The sequence below is a fragment of the Bombyx mori genome, chromosome 9 (genome assembly GCF_030269925.1).
Source record: "Bombyx mori chromosome 9, ASM3026992v2".
NCBI lineage: Eukaryota > Metazoa > Arthropoda > Insecta > Lepidoptera > Bombycidae > Bombyx > Bombyx mori.
In genome coordinates this window covers 7,806,786-7,830,859 of record NC_085115.1, presented here as the reverse complement: position 1 = coordinate 7,830,859, position 24,074 = coordinate 7,806,786, and the positions used below count along the sequence as shown (strand labels likewise).

The 24,074-nt window shown below is 35.5% G+C and overlaps 1 protein-coding gene and 1 long non-coding RNA gene across 7 annotated transcripts; both read right to left on the bottom strand.

The window, feature by feature from the left end:
* Positions 1 to 919: 919 nt before the first annotated feature.
* Positions 920 to 20,642, bottom strand: LOC101738035 (PHD finger protein 14). Of its 6 annotated transcripts, none has more exons than XM_038012894.2 (21): positions 20,563 to 20,642; positions 20,225 to 20,389; positions 19,626 to 19,756; positions 19,137 to 19,248; positions 18,654 to 18,782; positions 18,345 to 18,427; positions 18,034 to 18,188; positions 17,402 to 17,554; positions 16,593 to 16,708; positions 16,386 to 16,504; positions 15,800 to 15,985; positions 12,544 to 12,734; positions 11,056 to 11,177; positions 10,328 to 10,475; positions 8,717 to 9,503; positions 7,749 to 7,856; positions 5,272 to 5,355; positions 4,746 to 4,799; positions 2,452 to 2,576; positions 1,448 to 1,556; positions 920 to 1,115 (listed from the first exon to the last, which is right to left on the bottom strand). In XM_038012894.2, exons 1-21 carry the CDS (start codon positions 20,564 to 20,566, stop codon positions 1,095 to 1,097), a joined length of 3,102 nt encoding a protein of 1,033 aa, XP_037868822.1. In that variant the 5' UTR covers positions 20,567 to 20,642; the 3' UTR covers positions 920 to 1,094. The 6 variants fall into 6 exon arrangements, with proteins under 6 accessions (XP_037868822.1, XP_037868824.1, XP_037868826.1 ...); XM_038012896.2 differs by having other exon boundaries at positions 11,056 to 11,162; XM_038012898.2 differs by having other exon boundaries at positions 11,056 to 11,105.
* On the bottom strand, positions 5,838 to 7,707 carry LOC119628883 (uncharacterized). The gene is made up of 2 exons (XR_005245010.2): positions 7,100 to 7,707; positions 5,838 to 6,723 (listed from the first exon to the last, which is right to left on the bottom strand). It is a non-coding gene; the product is annotated as an uncharacterized LOC119628883 (long non-coding RNA).
* Positions 20,643 to 24,074: the final 3,432 nt, after the last annotated feature.

The window sequence follows — 24,074 nt, the reverse complement described above, 5'->3', positions numbered from 1 at the left end:
TGCTGCTCTCGAGGATGTCTTCAAGACCTTGGATTGGAGTAAGCTGGGTATCAATGTCAATGGCGAGTATCTTTCACACCTCCGATTTGCGGACGATATCGTTATAATGGCAGAGTCGCTGGAGGATCTCAGCTGTATGCTGGGTGAGCTCAATGCCGCGTCACGACGTGTTGGTCTGGGAATGAATCTGGACAAAACTAAGGTCATGTTCAACGACCATATCATTCCTGGGCCGGTAATAGTCGAATTTGCGGTACTCGAAGTTGTGTCTGAATACACCTATCTAGGCCAAATTATTCAGCTGGGCAGGGCCAACTTTGAGAAGGAAGCTGATAGGCGCATACAGTTGGGCTGGGCTGCGTATGGAAAACTCCGTCACATCTTGAACTCAGCAATGCCGCAATGCTTAAAGACAAAAGTTTTCAACGCTTGTGTGCTGCCGGTCATGACATATGGCGCTAAAACGTGGACATTGACCGTAGGTTTGGTCCGTAAGTTCAAAGTCGCTCAGCGTGATATGGAAAGGTGTATGCTCGGAGTTTCTTTGATGGATCGAGTCAGAAATGATGAAATTCGTCAAAGAACCAAAGTAACCGACATAGCCCTAAAGATTAGCAAGCTGAAATGGCAATGGGCCGGACATACGTGTCGCAGAACCGATGGCCGATGGAGCAGACGTGTTCTGGACTGGAAACCGCGTACCGGTAACCGCAGCGTTGGGCGTCCCCTTGCCCGTTGGACCGATGACTTGCGGCGATATGCTGGAAAAGATTGGATGCGGAAGGCGGAGGATCGTTTATTGTGGCGGACTATGGGAGAGGCCTACATCCAGCAGTGGAGAGATACAGCTGATGATGATGAAGTAAAATACGTAGTGTAATGGAAGGCAAAATAAGGTTATTTCATTGAAACAAAAAAATCACTTAACATGTCATTTATTACATGATATTGTAAACTGGTAATATTTACTGACTAACGTAGAATATTTCCACTATTAATTAAGTCATAGTACACAATTTAAGTAACTTATCCCTGACATTATATGTAACGTTTCAACTAAACACTAATTTAAAAATTAAAATCAGATCTTGATATTAATTGTTTTCTTCAACGTCCTGAAACAATACAATTTATTTTGCATTAAATATAGAGATTTTTAATCTTAAAAGCATTTCTCTGCTTATTCGGTTACCTGGGACTCATGTTTAGGGAATTGAAGGAGTTGTATTTAATTAAAAAATGAGATGCATTACTGATTCACAGCAGATACCCATGACGACTTACAAGAAGCCTATAAACTTTCCCTTTCCTAGAGACATAAGGCTATAGACACTGTTGTGTTAGAACAGCTGCCGCACATAACTAGATGGCATGATGGTTTCCCGGCAAAAATCAACAACAACAACCTAATTCCTACTTTAATATAATAACTTATTTTGTCACCAACCGTAGGATCACAATCAGCGCAGTGCCAGGAATAGCCGCGTTTCTTAGGATTCTTGTTCAGGGGAGGCTCCAAACAGGTAAAGTGGTACCTCTTATTACACTCGTCGCACCTTCGACAAAAAAAGATTATTCGAATCGATTTTTAAAGAATTACATCAATCGCAATAATTATATTTATTTAAAAAAAAAAAATCATTTCGTATTAAGTTTCAGCAGGGTCAATCCGGTTACGTTCGTAAACTGAAAGTCGTCGCGTGGCCTAAAGGATAAAACGCTCGGTATACTTGTGCTGACCGATGCAACTAGGCCGGTGTTCAAAACCCGCACGCAGATACCAATTTTTGTAATGAAATACATACATGAGTCACGTTCACAAATGACTGACCGTTGATGCAGGAATAGCATTGTGTAATAAAAATCAAACAAACAAAATATTTTATTTTGCGTAATCACTATATAATTCAGACATAGGCCTCAAGTCTCAAGATTGACAGTGGCATTCATTGACGTCTATGGGCTCCGATAAGCATTTAACACCCGGTAGGCCGTAAGCGCATTTACCCACTCTTACAGAGCAATAAAAAAAAAACCAATATAAACTTTAGTATTTAAATATTACTACAGAACTAACCAAGACTCAATACGTTCGTTAATTATTATTACCTAAAATATCTAAAAACATATTACTCGAATATGTAGTTTAATTACAAAACATTTTTTTATTGTAGGGGTAACAAATGTTTAATTTTATACACTAACGAAAATAAATGCTTAGTTTTACTGCATTAGTCTTAGGGTACCCCGCTGGTACATAAGGGCCTCACAAGTTGTCTTCATTTGACCCTGCCTTGCGCTTGTTCCTTAACATCACTGCATCGAGAAAAAAATGCGAGTAAATTTATCATGACTCTTTTAACTTCATAGTTATTTCATTAGAACAGGTTTCTGAATTTCTACAGTTTGGATTGAGGTATCAATGTGTTGTGTACCGCAGGTCCGAGTTACCTAACAAGGTTGGTGTTGTCCCCGGGCTGGTGGCACACGTCGCAGTGCGTCATGGGACAGAGCGCGGCGGGCGGCGCGTCCGACGCGCTGGTGGGACCGCGGCTACTCCTGCCGCCGCGGACTCGCTATAAACGCGTTACACACATTAATAATGTTATACCAAAAACAAAGTTTTTCTTTCATAATTTCAAATTATATTCGATTCTAATGTGATACACATTTATATGTACGGATTTTTTTTTATACGATTAACGATAAGAAGAAGAAGGAGTCCGGCAAGGATGTGTTATCTCACCTATTCTCTTCAATATATATGGGGAATATATAATGCGCCAGACTTTAGAAATCTGGGAAGGAGGCGTTAGAATAGAGGGAGTTCAGATAACGAACCTGAGATATGCTGACGATACCACACTTCTTGCTTCATCTGAGATGAAGGAGCTTCTGGACAGATTAGAGGCTATAAGCCTAAACATGGGACTAGCAATTAACAAAAGCAAGACCAAGCTGCTAGTCGTAGACTGCTTCTCATCCACTCAGCGTACGGACCTTTTGGCAGAATACGAGGCCGTAGACCAGTTTGTCTACCTTGGTTCTGTGATCACGGATAAGGGGAGCTGTGAGCCTGAAATACGCCAACATTGGAATGGCTAAAACAGCTATGACGCAGTTGAGCAAAGTTTGGAAAGATGTAATATTTCGAATAGGACCAAAATACATCTTGTGCACTCACTGGTCTTTCCAATCGCTCTCTATGGAGCAGAAACATGGACCATAAAAGCAGCTAACCGAAACAGAGTTGATGCTTTTGAAATGTGGTGCTGGCGCCGCCTATTAAGGATTTCATGGACAGCCCACCGCACGAACATCTCGGTCCTACATCAGCTTAAAATGGAGAACGCTCAACGCCTATCTGCCACCTGTCTGCAACGCATAATGCGCTACTTTGGCCACGTTGCCCGCAGAGGTGTAGACAACTTGGTACGTCTAATGGTCACTGGGAAAGTAGAAGGAAAACGTCCTAGAGGCCGGAGCCCCAAACGTTGGTCCGACCAGATCTCCGAGCAAACCAGCGGACCACTTAGCGCTGCACTACACCAGGCAACTGACCGGAACCGATGGAGGCTGACAGTCGACAAGCTAAAACGAAGTCACGATCCTCAGCAATGAGGGAGCGATGGAGAAGAGAACGATATGAAAACAGATCCGACCTTATCGTTCTGATCGGGTTGACGACTACTACAAAATCCGTGTCGTCTCATCCATATAAATACTATTTCGCCTTGATTACTAGTTGATGAAATTGTCTATTTCGATAAAGGAGCAATGCATCAGCATTAGTTTTGTAGTCTGCGCAATCTCGTAGCCGTTTAAGCCGTTTGAATCCACCTCAAATAATTATATTCAAGCTCAAAACCTCCTCTGTAGTCTCAACATCTTATAATCCAACATCACGTTATTAATGTAACTAATTATACTAAGTTAAAGCAAAGGATGTATACGTAAAGCTTAGTTTTGTGTAACCACCATATATTATTTTATCTCTTAAAAGTTTCATTATTGAACACGCAATAAAACATTATCTACCGACCAGACTAGACTAGCCCGGTTATCGATCGCGTGTGTTTTTGTGGATCACTTTGAAACAATATTTATCATTATTTGCACTAGACGAGTGGATGACCTCACGGTCCTTCTGTGTTAATTGGCCACCGGAGATTATAGACATTACGTCTGCCTGCCGCCACCGACCTTGAGCCATGAGGTTGAAGTCTCAAACGCATTGTTACCCAGCCAGCGAATAGGCAACTGCAAAAATTATTGTGAGATTTTTAGTGTATCCTAATGATAGAATCCGAATATGCAAGATTGAAGATATTTGTGATTGGTAGACGAATGAACTAGAACGATTGAATGAATGAACGGTATGAGAACGTGTGTAATAAAAAAATCAAAAAACGTTGAACTGTATGACGGACGACGGACGAACATGTAACATAGTAACAAAAAAAAACTACGCATTAGTTTGATTCGTACTCTCTTGGATTTCTACATGATATTTCTACATGATATTACTATTTAAAAAACATTTGTTTATTTAAAACAGATCGGCAAATAAAGGACAAATATTACTAGATGCATCTGAAGACATGAGATCATAGTTTGAATTTCATTATGCCGCAGAACATAATGGCTCTGCGGAAGTAATAGCGCTTAAAAGCCGTCCACTAATAGCGCTGCAAATTTATAAATTACAAAACATTAATTTTAAAACATATCAATCTATATAATACCTTGGGTTTGGTACATTTCGTTTCGGTTCCATTTTCCTCCTGAGTTGTCGGGGGCTTGTTCAGAAGAATTAATGTACGAATTACATTTTTGTTATTCGATTATTATTGTTTTACTTAAATATAACATAAAAAATGGACTAAAAACTTAACTCTTAATTAAAACTTACTTCATTAAAAAATCTATAATCATTTATTTATTAAGCTAAATGAAAGACATCATCAAAAATTCCGATAGAGATATTTATTTTGTTTTTTTTTTAATATACTTCATAATTAATATTTTTTATTACTTAGATGGGTGGACGAGCTCACAGCCCACCTGGTGTTAAGTGATTACTGGAGCCCATAGAGATCTACATCGTAAATGCGCCACCCACCTTGAGATAAGTTCTCATTAGTATTCATAAGGTCTCAATATAGTTACTTAGTCTCAGTATAGTATAGTTATATATTAATATAGGTTAATATTATTATTATTATTTTTTAATATTATTCAACAATTGTTTTTGTTTGTTTTTTTACTTACAGGCAACGGAGGCTCGTTCGTATCATCCACCACCGACGGTACTGGTGCCTCCTCTGGTGGCTTTGTTACCTCTTGTTCCGCGTGCTGTATGGTTAATGGAAGGGACGATTAAGCTATTAATGTAACGCGTTAGGGTTGATCGACAATATCGCACACCTAGATCTAAAGAGGTATTAACTCAAAAAAGCACTTTTTTCAGAAAACACGAAAAACTGTTTTCTGTGTCCCTGTGCACTGCAGGAGCGTTTTGTTTTTATAGTTTACTTTATTTATACACAATAAGAATTATCTTGTAGTCATTTTGTGTTTTATACACGTTTTAAGGTAAAAAATTGGAATTTTTAAGTTATTTCCCTTTTGCTTATTAATGTACGTATATTTGCTATACTAATTTGAATTGAGTCTGTGTTGGTGAATTAAGTTTTTAGTTGACTCTCTTTTGAAGAGGCATTATACAATTAGATCGCAATAACTTTTTGAATTATATAAGATAAGTCCAATTAACAGAGTGTGGTGTGACCAACAGTAAGAGTATAATTTTGCTAATAAAAAATAAAAAAAACTACTGCAGTCAATCAATATTGTATATTAGTTCTATTATTATTAGTAGCATTAACTTATGTCAGTCTCATAAACCCAAATGGGTCATAGTAACTCTTAAACACTGTTGAGGGCTCTAAAATTTTGTGTACTTGAGTACCGATATTTAGGCTTTATTTGTTGCGAGTGGCGTACTATGAATTTTCTTTGCCTTTCAAGATCGCTGAGTGCCCAATATGCGTCAAAGACCTGTTGTCTTGACATCTCGTCCACTTTATCTTTGCATTTTAGGCGACATTTGTCTCCACAGGGTGGTCCAACCTTTCTTTCTAGTATTAGTTTCTTAGATTTTGACAAGGACTGATAGGCTTTGCCAGAACTTCTCAGTTGTTTCGCGATTTTCGACTTCCACGTTGCTGGTTTACGTACTCTCTTTTTGCCCTTTTTTTCGATCTCAATACCAGATTCAGGAACCTAAACATTTTCCGGACCTACTTGCTTACTATCATCTTCGGTATCCGACGAACTCGAGTTGCTGCTGCTGGTGCTGGACGAAGTCGCCGATAATAATGAAGGTATGACCTTAGGTGGGAGCTCATTTTTGTTTCACAGTTGAAAATTAGGATCTTCATCAGAGTCTTCAATATCACTTTCATCGCTCCGGATCCGTGAAATATAGTAGTTCGGGGCAACATAATTTTGTTGTTTAGATGGGCTACTGCTAGGTACAGATGTTTAACCGGTGTCAAGACAGCATGAGTTTCATTGGATGAAACTTCATCACTTGATGATATTATCTTCAAGTCATCTTCCACGGTTGCATGTTGCGTAGAAGTGATAGGAGGAGCGATATTTTCTTCATCCCGTTTTTTTATCATATTTACTAAAAATCGCCCGCAGTGCATTATTTTCCTGAAATATAAAATGTTTATGTTACGAACTTACCGAGTCACGTGCTCCAAATCGATTTAGAAAGCCGATAAAAAAACATTTTGAATCTTTTTAGCTATTTTGTAAAAAGATATTTGTTAGAAATCATCTAAAGGGATATAACTTGAAAAATTGGCAGTAAAAAAGGAATAAACTTTGTTAATGCTAAGATGAATATTAAATTGTACTAAGACCTAAAAACTCCAATCGCCAATAACGAAATAAGTTTAATTTTGATAAGATTTTACAGATAAAGGAGGGCATAAAATATGACTCAACAAAATAGACACAACTACAAAATCAAAAATGTTTCAAGAATAGGGTAACAACTCAAAATAAAAATAAAAACTTTACTCACCTTGCCAGCAATATAGGTTTAACTTAAAATGTTGCATCTATTTAATCAGCAATAACCATCTAAAAGGTGACAATTCAAAATAACTCCAATTTTTTTACGGAGAGCACGTGTACTCCGCTCGTAATTCTGATTGCAACTAGCATTGTTTCCGTTTAGGCGCGAGAGGGGCTGGCTCGCTCGTTCAACAAAAGGGACTCTAGGTGCCATCTAGCGTTGAGTTTTGTACTTATTTTTAAATCTGTTTTATTGGTCAGATAGGTATCCGTATAGGAAATTAAATGGTGAGCATAACTCAACCATACAGATTTTTGACTTAACTCTCTTTAGATCTAGGTGTGCGATATCTCGAATACCTGTAGGCGAGAATATCAGAAATATTTTCTCGACTACTGTTATCTTGTCTCACGTAAAAGGCGAATTTGGACTGAATCCTTAAACGACATTCACAGCAACGTCTATTCGAGAGAATCTACTCGCGTAAATTAGTCGAGATAAAATTTAAAGTTGTTAATAAAAACAATGCATGTTGAATGCATATGTGTGTGTACTATCATGCTGGGAAATCGTAAGGGCATTTCATATAAGCGTTTCGTTTAGTTGAACTTTAATACATATAATGTAGAAATAAATTAACGAATGTATTAAATACCTTCGAGAGTTTCTTCATGACCGCAGGCGGGGGGCCGTCGTTGCTGTCAGTGGGAACGTAGAACATCTGCGTGTCGAGAGATCCGTCCGGTTTTGGTATCGGCTTTATCTACGAAATATCGTATTCACATGTTACGTTAAATTTATACTGAAACTGTTGCTATATGTGAAATACACCCAACTACTTGAGCGCCTTGTCACGTGTTGATGGCACTGCACTGGAAACTTCCTCTGCGGTGTTTGGCCAAACTTCACCAACTGTGTGAACGGGAGAACCCACGCGAGAGATTCCATTAAATTAGGTGTTCACTCGACTTTATACAAACGCATTTAGAGATTTTTACTTGTGGTAACACATGTCTTGTTGTGACTTGTGGTGAGTCCGCGCGGGTAGCTACCACCGCCCTGCCTATTTCTGCCGTGAAGCAGTAATGCGTTTCGGTTTGAAGGGTGGGGCAGCCATTTTAACTATACTGATAACTTAGAACTCATCACAAGGCGGGTGGCGGCATTTACGTTGTAGATGTCCATGGGCTCCAGTAACCACTTAACACCAGGTGGGCCGTGAGCTAGACCGCAAATCTAAGCAATAAAAAAATTTTTGAAAAAAAATTATAATAATATCGACGTTTGAAAGGCAAACGTGACTAAGCGACAATGCGTGAACTTTACAGTAGACTAATTTAAAGTTGAAATATCTGAAAACAAAATTTATTTTAACGAATCTAGCTGTAGTAGAATCTAGCTAGTAGCTGTAGGATTTAAATGATTTTAATAGACCTAGAAATATATTTTTTTGCGCATCGAATATGGTTATTGCCTATCATTTATGTACAAAGCAGTTATTGTCGCTTAGTCACGTTTGCCTTTCAAGCGTCGATATACAAAATCTCATCTTCGTACATACACCTCGAGAAATACACCTTATCTATTGAAGAGAAAATCATCTAAAATAAATTAAAATGTTACCTTGATGGTAATCCTAGGATGCGGCATTTCTGGATTCTCCATATCTTGAGTTTTCTTCTTCCTTTTATGTTTATGTGACTTCGAAGGTGACCTTAACAAATCCGGCGAATAACGTGACCTATGTTTTTCCTTTCTTCGTTTCCGGTTCGCCTTGTACGTAGCGATATCGGATGATAAATTGGCCAATGTATTTTCTATCGACGTCTCGATGCTCTTACTATCTCTCTCTTTGTCCTTTATATCGTGAAGGAGCGATGAGAATGATATATTTTGTGACACAAACTCTTTCGTAGATCCGACGTTGTTAGACGCGTTCGAATTTTCGTTATGAGAATCATTAGGGCTGTCAGCCACAATAGGTGTAATCGACATCAACGGGGTATTCGTCAGGGCTGGTGAAGTGAAGCTTCTTTTGTGTAATTTCTTCGGGATAGAATCTCCTTCACCGGCCGAAGTCGACCCGTATTCTTTTAGCTTGGACTTCTTGATCTTTTTGTCCTTCTTCAACTTGATTTCGGCAGTTTCATTACCATCGCTGAACTCGAACGGTTTTATCGTAACTTTGATTGGTGATAAATTTTCTGTGAGAGCGCTTTTCGCGTGCTTTTCCTGTCTGTGGGATTGTTCCGAGGACTTGGACGGCGGAGACGGCGGAGCCGTGCCGGGACTCTGCGGGTCGGCGATGATGGCTCCGTCTTTACTATACCGTATTCGGGAACGACGAGGACCTTTCTTTTCTAACACCTCCGGTTCGGAATCGGATGTTTTATCACACTCCGAACATTGCCTGCGAAACGATGTTAATTTTATGAAAAAAAATTCATATTATTTTTTCAGGTATTTCAATTTTAAATTAGTCTACTGTAAAGTTCACGCATTGTCGCTTAAGCCTTGTTCGGACGAGGCGAGTATTTTAGTCGAGTACCGAGTAATTTAGTAGCTAAATGTGTCTGAGCACCAAAAATTTAGTCGAGTAGGTTTGGTAAATAATTTAGTCAAGTCAATCCATTTTGTTCTATTTTTTCGGGCGAGTAGCGCCTCCCACCACGCGTCCTTGCTCACTGGCTCACTGACTAAACAAGTCCGAACCTGTTGATTAGTCGAGTTCATTAGTGGCATTTCCCAAATGGGTATCTTTGCGCTGAATTTGAGAGTTTATTTTCGTTAACAGAAAATTCACACAACTTTCAGACATTCTCAAACTATTGAAGTATTCTTTGGGATCTCTTCCAATGCCAATTTCTTCAGAAAACATTTAGTAGCTCCTAGTTTATCTCTTCTATCGATCCATTTTCGTACCCATAACTTATTTTTCTTAATCACAGAAATTTCGTCATCCACCTCTTCTAAAACAGCCATTACGATTAGCTTAATCAGTTTATTCACTCTATTGCGTTGCAGCCTGTTCATCTTGCAAAACACCACTTACTTGTGTACTCTACTGGACCGTAATGCGAACGATTTCTGTGCAGTAGCGAGTAATTTAGCCACTAAATTACTCGGTACTCGACTAAAATACTCGCCTAGTCCGAACAAGGCTTTAGTCACGTTTGCCTTTCAAGCGTCGATATGTTTGATCGTATTGTAAGTTGTCGTAGTGTCTTAACTCACCATCCGTACAGTTTGCTCTTCTTGGGCGGGCGAGTGAGCGGGGGCCGCAGACAGTGCAGATGGTAGTGCCGGCGGCACGTGTCGCACGCCGCCATCAGGGGTCGCTCGCTGCGGCCGCCGCACACCGCACACGCGCCGCACAACGACGCTGAACAACGCAAAAAAAAAAACATAACCATTTATAGTTTACTGCTTAATATTATGCCTCTCCTGAAACTGTTTGGGGGGAGAACGTGTGAAAAAAATTAGTGTTTCGTCAACTTTTAATATTTAAAAAATTGATGACTCTCGTTTTTTTAATAAGTACATTTAAATATCAGCCGAAAATTTCCAAAATTTTCCTGCAAGTTATTATTGCCAATATCAAAGGCCATATAAAATAACAGTAACCAAGGTAAGCTCAAAGGTCGAAAAACCAATAGCCGTAAACGAATAGTTAAAAAAGTTTTAACCATAATTTATGTGAATAGACAAAAGACTGTTAAGGACTTTCCAGAGAGAACGCGAGAAACGATTAAATTATAACTAAAGTATTGATGGTTATAGCTTTTGACGATATTGGGAGAATCTTCGTTTTAATTAATATTTTATGTTGTGTCTGTCGAAATTACGTATTATTGAGCATTTTGAATAAAATTACAAAATTATTATATAATATTATATTAGAAGTGTGTTTTTAAGACAAGTGTCAAAGAAAAAAATTCTAGTAATGATCGCTTGATACTTGCCTTCGACCGAAGTAGACAAGACTTTTCCATGGCGAGCGTCCAGGTTGTCGCTAAGAGGAAAACCAACCCCCATCTTAAGTGCGGCCGCAGTCGGCACAGACATCGACCTGGTAGCCGACCCTCTACACAATACATCAATTACAGTGTACCACTCTTCTACACCCTACAATTTCATTTCGTTGTTAGACATTCAACACAACAACCTTGATTGCAACTACTACGCAATGTACAATGTTTTTACAATTACTACGCGATGTACAGCGCTTTTGCTATTACTACGCGATGTACAGAGCGTTTTTAACTACCGTACCATTTCAACCATGAAACTTTGAAAATTAATTGAACATTGAAGCTAAGCTTTCTTGCGATTTTATTTCTAAGAATTTTGTCATCGTGAAATAACCTAATTGCCCATTTACAATTTGTTACGTTGCCCTTTTTAAAGGTTAATAATTATTTTTTAGTAGTTAATTTAGATTATTTCAATGCAAATACTTATTATGAAAACCATGCGCAGACGCTTGATTTGCAATTATAAACTTTACATTAAGGACGAGAGAGTGAATGTGGAAATTGTTTCAATTCACATTCAGACAAAGCCTTAAGCTTACTTAGCTTTGAGCTTTAGATATATATAATTTGCATACATTTGAAATAAAAAGATTAATTTGTCAATTTTAATTTTTTGTGCTGTTAAGAATGTCAAACAAGGAAATGTGAGACAGCAAACATTTTGTCTGAACCATCCTAACAAACATTAATATTTTTTTTGGATTAGTCTTTTTTTACAGATTTTATTATTATCTGTCAATGCTAAACCCCTTCCCCCCAACGGCGCCTTAATATAAGTCGTAATGTCGAGTGACCTTATTCATTAGTCAATTTTGTAACCACTTTATTTTTCATTCTGGTGCCCATATCACTTAAGCATAGTTCTAAATAAGCAGGTGGTATTTTGAAATTATTTTCCAATCACTCTTGTTTTAAATTTTTGTACCTGTTAGTATTTCTACTAGGCTGGTACTTTTACAAATTGTCGAATTTTTTATTATTATAGATGACTGAGATATGATTTATCTTTTGTTTTCTTGTCCATCATCTTGTTGATGAGTGATTGAGTTACTAAACAGAAAGCAACATTCGCGCGACACATGGCGACTATATTAGAGGAGCTCTAAGAATAATTTAAAAAGTAGTTTCATTTCAATGAGGGATTATCAATAATAATTGATGATTAACTCAATCAACGTAGCACCCAGTCACTTATGTCTGCTATTCGATTTAACGGAATTTTAATTATACTCATTGAAAACATTCAGCTGGCATGTATCGATAGAGCAATTAGAAACTATACTAAAAATTTCATTTTTCATACATTAATTAAAACTGTCGTAAATTAACATTAATTTTATCGTAGTAATACGATAGATATTCTTATAATTTATTTTCTTTAGAAACCTTTCTTGGTTTAAATAATATTTAACATACCGTCTCTGCAACTGTTGCGGTGTGACTTTAGGTGTGGATCGTGGTAGTTCGGGAGGCAGCAGTGGCTTGTCCTCCAATATTGAGGGCGCGGTTTTCTTTGGGCATATCGCGATTATAGCCGCGTATATCTTTTGCAATGCTTGTCTGGTCGAAGACAACTCGGCAAGCGCTTCCGTGTTCTCTTTGGATGCCTGTTATATATAATATTGATTTTATTATTCGATTTTACACTATTAATGTTCTTGCTAATTAGTTTTATAATATCGCAACTTTAGAATTGAAATGGTTTAACAAGTTTTTTAAAGAAAATGAATTTTACACTTTAAACGACTTATAAAAAGTATTCTATCAATTTACAATTATTTTTTTATTAATTAAAAATTAAATTTTAATTTCAGTCTAGAAAAGGGCAAAGTACACTTACCGTCTCTTTTAAATCAAGCGCATTCTTTAAATTTTACAGTATGGACTTTAAGACTTATTTAAATCGAAACTGATAAACTACAACTTTCATAATTACATTTTTAGCGTTTACCAAAAAACAAGAATTTTGGATTAAGCCACTTCAATTCTAATGATGCGAGATTTATAACATACCTAGTCAGGTCATAAATTCTGTCACATGTTTAATGTAAAATAATTGAAACAAGTTTATTCATTATGTAACCATTCATATACCAAAATGAACTTAACAAAACATAGATTCTTATGACACTAAAGTTTATTCAAAATGACCTCCGTGATTGTGAATACAGGCTTTCAATCTGCGCGGCCAGTCGTCTATCGCAGCACGAACGAGGTCCATGTCAATATCGGCGGCTGCCTTAATCAAGGATGTCTTGAGTGACTCCAAATTGGGATGAGGCTTTGAGCACGCCTTTTCCTCCAAGTGTTGCCATATCTTGTAATCTAACGGATTCAAATCTGGACTGGAGGAGGGCCAGTCTTCGTGCCGGATGAAGTCGATTTCACGCGCCGCCAGCCAGTCTTGTGTGCTCTTCGCTCTATGAGCTGGCGCCGAATCTTGTTGGAATACCCAGTGCCTGTTATTGAACATGGTATGAGAAACAGGTTCCACAAGGTTCGTCAGGACTGTATTTTGATACACAACTGCATTCGTTTTTACAAGTTTCTCGCAAAAAAGTACCTCTGTTAAGCCCCAATAAGAAACTCCCAACCATACCATGAGCGAGGATGGAAAATGACCTCGTTGGACACGCGGAATACGGTTGCTCGCTTTTTCACTACTGTGTGCGTACACCTTATCATTTTGTTTGTTGTAGCTCTCTTCTACGGTAAATTTTTTTTCATCCGAAAAAAGAATTTCCCGACTTTTTTTTCCCGCGTACCGCTTCAACAAAGCGCGGCATTTCTTCAGTCTCAGGTCCGTTAGACGAGCATTCAAACGATGTTCTGTTTTTCTTCGATATGCCCGAAGCCCTAAGTCTTCATTTAACACCCTTTTCACCGTGGTTCTGCTTAACCCCATCTGAAGGGCCAACAATTTCTGCTTACGTTTGGGATTTCTTTGAATTCGCGCCTTCACAGCTTTTATCACTGCTGGAGTCCTAACAGACCGAGGGCGACCACTTCTTGACCTGTCATCTACACTAGAGTCTTCATTGTATCGTTTGATGGTACGATAAACGAATCTTTTGGTTAAATTCAAATTTTTCAGTATGTTAAAAATTTGAATTGGCGCGTAACCGCAACGATGCAACGCAATAACTGCAACACGGTCTTCTTTAAGCGTCCACTCCATATTTAAAAATGAGTAAAATTCTAAAAGTACCGGTAAAATGGGGCGATTAGGGATTGAGAGGCGAATCGGGAAAAAACCGGGAAAATCTTTCGACGCTCAATATAAGTTTTATATTCGTTGCAAAATCTTCCATTTTTTGTAGTTTAATAGTAGAATGTTGAAAGTTCACAAAACAACTCTGAATATGCATGATAATAGCTGCTAACTTATAAAAAATCGCGTTTCAAATTAACTTCCTGTGGTGGTAATTATTTTAGTGCTAGAAACTTTGCTCTCTTTTATTTATTTGATAATAATAGAAGACGACTATGATTTATAAACGTTATTTAGTGTTTGAACCAGCATATATATTAAAGGTAAGTCTCAGTTGTTATTGGTTTTAATGTATTTGATTAAATAAAAATACATGTAAAAATCTGTTGTTTTTGGGGATATTGGGGACGTCTTAGGTACAAATAACAACGAAAAAGGGGTCAATTGGGATGAGAATACGTGAAATGGAAACGACCTAAGTATAAATAGGTACAGGTTTGTAGGGTTGTCTATGTAGTTATAACAATATTTTTTAAATTTGTTGGTAAAAATCTGGTTTATTCGAAGCGAAATTGGGAATAAGTCTTTAGTTGAAATAGATAAGCAATTTAATATAAGTAAGTCGATTTTGCAGAGACATGTAACAAGATCAATGAAATCTCAAGGTGGACAAAAATGTCTAAGTAATACATAAAAAAATATTTAATATTTGTTCAGAGTGGGCGTATTCATCTGATTAATCCATGGAATAACCGACACACCTAATCTCTTAACCCAGATAGAAATATCAGCCCCTAAGTACTTACCAAGAACGGAGAAATATAAACCGTTTCTAAGAAAGCCCACTATATCTGTATATATATATATTTTGTTGTTAATGCACTGTCGATTGCACCTATAATTGAGGTGATGTCTGCCATGTACTTTTGTCAGTTTTTCAATTTTTTTTATTGATGATCACTTTGTTGGTGCAACTAAATAAATAAATAAATTAAAACTATATATAAAAATAAAAGTAGTGCCAACCCTAACAAATTTCTCATTACGTCCCAATTAACCGCAATTTTCTGGTAAATAGGGATTACACCTATTTTTGCATTTTTTGCTTAAACTGGAATGCTAGTTGCATAATTTTAAATTAGACAACAAAGATGCCCCCAAGACTCAATCATTTTGATCCTGATATAGGATTATATACATCAACAACTACCTTAAAATTGCTCATAAAGTTGGAATTTGTCCCTAATCGCCCCATTTTACGGTATACATTTTTATTTTCGTGAACAATTCGAAATTCGAATTCAACAAACTTTTTTGTGGCCAGCATTCTAAAAGAAAAGTTTTTACTGTGTGACAATACTTATGACCTGACTAGTTAATTTGTAAACGATTTCAGTTAAAAGAATAAAACTCGTGAACGTGTAAGAACAGGCAGCTTCAATTTAGGTTCACAGTACTCACTTCATCATATTCAGCTCTTAACTTGTCATCGCCAGCGAGCAACCTCTCATTATCTTTCGTTAATCTTTCAAGAGACTCTCTCAGGGTTGTCGCTCGGTTATTTCTATCCAAGTAGTAGCCGACGAATTCAACGGAGAAAGCCGGTGGGACGTGCCATCGGCGAGAAACATCTTTCAGTGCTGCCATCTGTCAATAAAAAAACTTAAAGTCAAACTATCAATAAAATATCACAAGCTTATGACTACCAACATCTTGACTATTATTACAGCGATGCAGTAAATTAATTAATTACTTCGAAAGTCAGCATGACCTGTTACGATTCACTTCTCCCAATTTGGACGGCGTTATTAAAGTTGTCTGTTGACCCTTATAACTGATTAGCCATGGGAGTAAGGTAAGCTTGTCTTCTTAACTGTACCAAGAAAAAATGTAAGCAAAATTTCATGAAAGAAAAAATGCCCTATAGTGTAATTATTTGAAATACTAAATACAATATGTGATGCGATAAATTTAAGTTTATAGCATTGGTTGTTCATATTAAGTAACTATTATCAGCTAAGTTTAAACAAAATTATGGTGCATAAACCTGTGCGTCTTGGAACTCCAACGCATGTGTATCTATTCCCATACATTCTGCTTTCCTTTGAAACTTCCGTATTGCAGACGCACTGCTGTAAAGCATCCTGGCCATCTTTTGTGTTGGAACTGTTGAAATTACATAATTATATTTTGTAAGATAAGTACCAAATTATCGCAATAATGTCAACAATAAACTGGAAAAACATAAACTTACCCCATGGAGGATTTCTATTATTTTTCTGTTGTAAGTACTTTTTCCTGTACTTCACTAGTTTCCGCTGAATTCGAAGTTTCTCGTCAGTACTCAAATTTTCTTTTAACTCAAATTTTCTATAACAGAAATGTTATACCCATAAAACAACATAATTCATGGACTTACTAACAATACATTCAAAGGGTGTGGCGGCACGGCATCTAAGTTGGTGATGCCTTGACTCCGGTAACCACTTAGCACCAGGTGGGCCGCGAGCTCGTCTATCCAGACAGGTTAGACAAACAATACAATAAAAAAAAAGAAAAAAAAAGTTTAAGGTGGTGCTAATTTTGTATTGAAATTCTACGTGAGATTTTTAAGGTTAAGTTTATACATATTTATAGATATTAGATATTTATTTTATACTATTTTGCGATTCACAACTTATAGTCTAATAAATACTTATTTGTCTCATTATTATATATTGTAGATGAAGTAGTCCTTATATTATCAATGCAGACAAAAACTACCATTAAGAATGCACTCCTTAAATATTAGGGACAAACAATTTCAAACAATAGCTATGTTGCTAAATATTTAATTTTCAGTTTAACAACTGAAGAGAATATTATAATATTGAAATTATATTGTCACTTGTATTAATGACCTCCAAAATGAGACCCAATTTTAGTGAGTATGTGAAACACCACAAAACGCTTATAAATTATATTTGAAACCTCACTCAAATGATATAAATAAAATCAGTGATTCTGAATCTTAAATTTGCAAATTCTTTTAAACGTGAATAAGATAATTTAATATATTAATACCTTTTTTCAGTTCTCAGCTGCAAAGCTAGCCAGTTTCTTTTCCGTTTTTTAACTAGTGTTTTGTCAGAGTGCAGTCTACAGTGAGCGTAAAATGGATCAGCTTGCTCTACTTCTTCTGTGTGTGCCTCAGCTAAAAGACCTTCCCGCTGACCACTGTGGTTTAATATGTAAGTAACAGTAAATTATTCACTTTAAGTAACCATTAACCAAGTAGTGAGCGGACACCTAGACCTCTAAGTGTATATAATTCCATCACTCAGATCCTGTCTACTTCATAAGCCGTTTTTTATTATTATTATTGCCTTTGTGTGCATCTAAGAACTCCTCATTTTCGACTAGCAATAGAAAGACAATATTGCTATATTTTCACTACCAGATTCCAAAATCCCCATCTCATCTTTGTTCCAACATAAGTACAGCGAAAGGTTTTCAGATATTTTCACTATCAGCCCCAAATTGACCTCACTATAGTCAAATATTTAAATTTAAATATGTCTGATAATATTATAACCAGGGGAATGGGCGAATTATGCTTATCAAAAATATATATAAATTTATAAGATTATAATGATCTTGCAAGCTCTTTACTCATTGTACTGTTACAAGTAATAATTAAAGTTAAATTAATTTACCAAGTTACATGGAAGAATGTTTTACACAAGCCAGCATCGCATCCCACACACACTCCTGTACGTGCCAGAGTCACGTCTTCACATAGTGCGCAAGAACGTGCTCCCCAACGAGAATAAGCCATTTCGAAAAGAGTCACACCTGATAAACGTTCTACCTGAAATAAAAAACATCATCTCCACTTTTCTAAGGTAATTTGGGATTTAATTTACTAGCTGGAACATTCAAATTTTATTAGTAAAGAAGATTTATTTTAAATCGAAGAATTTTTAAAATAATATGTCACTATGGTAAATATTTATTTATAACTTACCTCTGAAAATGCAACCCCAGGGACGTAGAGTGCACAAACCAAATGCACCCAAGCACCCACTTCAGTCTCCTTGAAAATCCCACCTGTTGTTTTATTTATTATTTATCTATTTACTTTACGAGATGAAATGAAATAAGTCCAGCAAAATGTACAAATTTCTTTTTTTAAATTACTATTCAGTGGTCTCAAGAATCAACGTAATTCAATCAAGAATTTAACAGAATAATCATTGTATAGTTAGCTTGTGAGTGAAACATAAATGTAAGTTTCGAAACTTTGTTTCTATCAACAAACAATTAAAATTTGTACCTTTGTTAGGGCATAATTCACAGTTGGGATCGGTGACACCAGCCTTACAAGCTTCACAAAACCATGGTTCAGTAGATGCTGAACTAACTGTACTTGATTCACTAGTCACATCAGAAACACCATAACAGCCTGAAATGTATTAATAACTAAAATTGATTTGGAATACTTTAAAAAAATGTATGTAGATTAAGTTAACTTTCAATTATAATCAATGACCTGTAATTTAAAAAATTTAAGCATGAGCATTGAAGACAAGGGGTTTATAAATACAGTCTGAATAATTTTATCCATTGTCATAAAAGTTAGCCGTACTGGAATCAATTTATAATAGAAGCAATAATGCTCTTTTTATATATTAATTATACTAGACCGGCTGGTGGCTGTAGAATGAATCAATAAAATAATTTTCACTTTTTTGTTCATATTTAGTATAGAATTATTTGATGAGTTTATATGTGTGCAAAAAATAACTAAATTATTTACCCTCATGAACAGTAACACCACAACCATCACACTCAACAATTTCATTGAAGTCATCACTTCGAGAGCCTAGGCACCCAGCACAAATCAAGAGATTAGCTAGTTCACCTGGAAACTACATAGCAACATATTGGTAAGGTATTCATATACAATGAAAATTTAATAGTACTTTACAGAAAAAATATAGTACGATTTTTTTAAATCTAAAACATAATTAGGTGAATCATTATGTTTTGCTGTCTGGCTCTAAAAAAAGATTGTAATAGTCTTAAAAGCTAAAACTGTAAGTTAATTAATCTTTAAAATTTAACTATAATACTAATAATTTATATTTTTTATCATAAAATTTTATTCTAATTTCATCTGACCATAGATCTATATTCCCTGGATATTTTCTACCACTCATGATCAACTCTTTTATAGCCAGTATTTTCAAATTTTGAATTCAATAAAAGTTTTTTTTTACATTATATATTATAACATACTAATTACCTTAAACTCATGCTTTTTAGCTTTCTCAAGAACATCTATAGCTGAAGCTTCTTCTCCAATCTTATTGCTAGACCCTTTGAAGTCATCATCATCTGATCCAGTTTCCTCTTCAGAAGCATTCTTTTCATACTCTATACAATCCCAGGGGAGTAAATAAAATAATGTGTTTAGACTCTTTTTTTGCCTACCTATTACTAGCAACTTCAAGATGCTAGCTTCACTGAACGTGTAGCAAGCTCACAGGCCTCAGCCTGGGAGACTTTACTAACATCTGTCCTAACAAAAGCAGTGCTTTGCTAAATATTCCACCAGATAGGAATTGCGGCCCATTGAGAAGATCTGGTGAGAAACTCAATGAGCTGTCTGTGGGTCCATTTTCACAAGGAACTCTTCATCGCATACGACGGGTTCGACGTGAACGGTGACCAGTGCTTGGAATGCCTAAAAGCACCATGAACGACACGAAAGGATCCGAAATCACATATTTATCCATTAAATAAGATCCTACTCCCCATTGGGAGACTTAAGGTTGAACAAGAAGAACAAATTAAAGGAGGCGTTTTGAATAATTTATAAAAAATACTTTACAAGCCACTTACTTTTATCGTCATCATCACTATTGATGGAATAATCATCACTCTCTTCTGGATGATCTTCAATACGAAAGTCAGAATCATCTGAGCTTTCGCCTTCTTCGAGGTCAAAATCTAGCAACGATTGAGGCTCTACTGGTTTTACTTTTCTCTTAGCTGGACCTCGATCTTCTGTGAAAAACGAGCAAGCAAAACATAAACAAAATTGAATTTTAATGTATGAACCTAACATATTGATTTTAGCATTCTAATTCTAAGTAGGCTCGAGCATCAGCGTTTATGAAGTCGACGCAATCAAAATTAAATAAATGTTTAAATTCTATTTCAAAAATTATGAAGCTTACCCATCTTGTCGCACAAAGCACAATTAAGTGTATAATCTATGGCACAATGTGTACTTCACAGATTAGTTTCAAATTGAGAGTAGCTAGGTGACACATGGTGTATCATCTATGATTAGTTCCGGCTTGTGAGCTGTGATAAAAATATCGTGATATTTAGAATTAGGAAAATATTTAACGTAGCCACTAAGATTATTTCTCATGAGAAACAACGACGGCCTGAAAAATACCCTATGGTATACCTACATTTCGTATATGAACTGTTGGAATTTGAATATGTAAGTAATGGCAGGCAACACTTGACACATGTAAGATTACAGTTTTCGTATATTGGAATGTTTATTTAAATATTTAAAACAGATGATTGTCTTCTCTTCAGTGAAGACAAAGACTTCTCATCTAGACACGGACAGTGCAGCATCTTAGGATTTTATAAAAATAAAATATTGTAATGGTTTAATAGTGTACAGTGTGTTTGCAATATATGTTAACCATGAAGCAAAGTGTTTTTAAACAGCTTCTCACCTCCAGAACCCGATCCCTTCAAATAGAACCGCCCAATAAGAACAACAAACATAACACCGTTCTAAGTTCTAAACCTGAAACGCTAAAAAATTTATTAACTTTCTTTTTTTACTTTTGTGGCCTAGTAACGATACTTCATTCACCTTGTTAATGCGTAGCAACTAAAAAGTTCACTACCTAGATGTGGTACCTAGTGGCGTTTTTAATAAAATATGGCTTAAATAAATCCAACTTCCCACCACACAGAACGACGATTTTTTGTGTCCAAAGATTCATCCAATACCTTTCAAATTTTTTTACAAGATGACTCTGTAAAACCGTTGCTAAAGCCACCCTACACCGGTCGCATCTAGTCAAAAACGAGAATCATAATCAGCACAGGAGACTGATATTAATATGTAAAAGTGTATCTCGATCGTAAAGCCCGCATTTATAGAAGCTATCATCAGATATTCCTCAAACAAAACAACCAATAACGATTTCAGGTAAATGACCAGTGCTTCAAGAGGATGTTACGCAATCAGAAACAATATCTACCGCATTGTTAACATTTCCAAATTTGTTGAAAATTTTAAATATTTTTCCCTTACTACAAAATAAAAATTTTTAATAAAATAATGAGATTTCATACAGCGTGGCGACATTATGGCGAATAAAAAGGCCACTAACACATTTATATAGAAGACTTCAACTTATTTGGAGGAAGTAAAAAAAGAAAAGAAATAATGAAAATTTTTCCATTTTCTCCTTTTCTTTTCGACTTCTTCCAAATAGGTTGAAGTATTTCTACTTAAATGTAGTAGTGGTCATTATAGTCTTCACGATGGCTACAAAGAGTAAAACAGTGAAAATAGAGCTTTCCAGAGCTTTTTCCCAAACCTATTTAAAGCAGTAATCTTTGCCGATTAACTCCAAATCTAATATCATAATTGTAAAGTTAGAAATTTGCTTTGTAATTGATGCCATGCGGAACATTTGTTGGATTACCTAATATTTGTTGCTCATTTGGTGGATATAAAATATTTGTTATTGAAAATTAGGGATTTTCTTATATTAAATTATAACCTTTCTTTTAAGTGAAACTTCTCTCTACTTACTACCCCCTAATAAGAACTTATTTTGCATTTGTTTTTGAATTTGCATTTGTTTTATTTTGAATTGTTAAAGATAAATTTTCAGTTGTCATAAAGGTACCTGCTCTACTTCACTGATGGTCTACTTAGACCACTGAAGTATGAAAATGACTTTTAAACTAAAAGGCTTGTTACACTTGGCTGAATTTAGTCAACTGAATTCAGTGAAGTGTAATAGCATTAAGTAAGTTAGTCTACTGAATCCAGTAACAAGGATGGTTTCTGACTGACTAAATCATTTAGAAGCCTAATTAGCAACGCATTCAGGTAGGTGTAATCGCATTTAGTTACTTAATGGTTTCAGTCGTCCCATAGCTCTCCGTGCGTAAGGACATTTTAGTTTGTTTTTTGCTTCCGAATAAAAAGTATTAATTTCGGTCGCCTTTATTTAATGTGCCAGATTATACCATATGACAATAATCATATAATAGATATATAGGTAATAGACTATCGTAGGATAGTATCCTGCTTTTGAATAAATGGTGTCACAAGGTTTAATATTAGGTCAAACGAGATCGAATCTATTTATAAATAATTTTTTAAGTCTGCTGGTTCTAAATCACTCATAATATTTGCTAACATTCCGCACAGCAATCAATATTTCTTCAACGATATCCCCTTTTTTTTTGAGAAATTGATTATACGCGTTTATACTGACAATTGATTCAGTAACTGAATTTAGAGCAGTGTAATCAGAAGCTTCTAAATTTGCTTCTGAATTCAGTCGACTAAATTCAGCCAAGTGTAATAAGCCTTTAACGCAAAACTACTTTAAAGATCTATGCGCCAAACTCGGCAAAACTGTTAAAACGTTCATAGTGACTTGTAAAGATGGGTTAATACCGATATTTGTCAATATTAGCGAATACGAATATATTCATTATGTAATATACCTTAACTAATACGTGAATATCCTCATATCGTATTATACTTCGATAAAACGGGTAAACGAGTTAAACCTAATACGGTATTTGTGAAATAAGTTAATAATCATAGATAATACACATAAATTAGTTATTAATAATATAAATAGTATATTGTATCTAGGAATTTGATTTCATACTAAATATTTTACAAGTAATATTATGTACATTAAAATGAATATTATTATTAAATCAGAATTTGGTCAATATTGTACATTAATATAAACAACAAGTTAGTAATATTATTTATTTCTTATTGGTGCATAAAAACATTAGCTTTTTTACTTTTTCTACCGAAAGACTCGTACGTCGGTCAGAAATGAGTTTACCAGATTTTGAAAAAATCCTCTCACACGGTACTGAAGTGGCTTGTAGGTACACAACAGTTATAATATTATAATCCCCGAACTGTTTGTTTAGAAAGTCATTTCGATTCAAAAATCAAACATTTATTTATAATTTGAGAAGTTCTTAGAAGATAATTAAATACCACCGCAAAAATATATTGTCATCATAATTTATTACGTAAAAACACTTAATTTAGTTCTGGCCGTATTACGTTTTGTGTAAAAAATATTTTAATTTATGAAATTGGTAAACAATGTCAACTGCCTACTTCCGTTTTTCAAATCATCATTTTAAAACCAACTAATTCGAAGGCAACAGAAAATAAAATTAAAGTAATGAAAATAAAGCTCCCCGATTTTATTCCAATAAATGTAAAAATGTACTACTTTGCCTTGAGTAGAATCTCTAGTTGAATCAAGAAATGAAGGTCCAAACATTAAAAAGTAATGCGTTTAAAAATTCCCACTAGCATCTTTGACATGTAAAAAGTTGAATTAAAAAATAGTCCATAAACTCATAATGATATGTACTTATTTTCATTGCTCAATATGTAAAAATATAGTTTATTTCACTTCCTCTTAGCGCA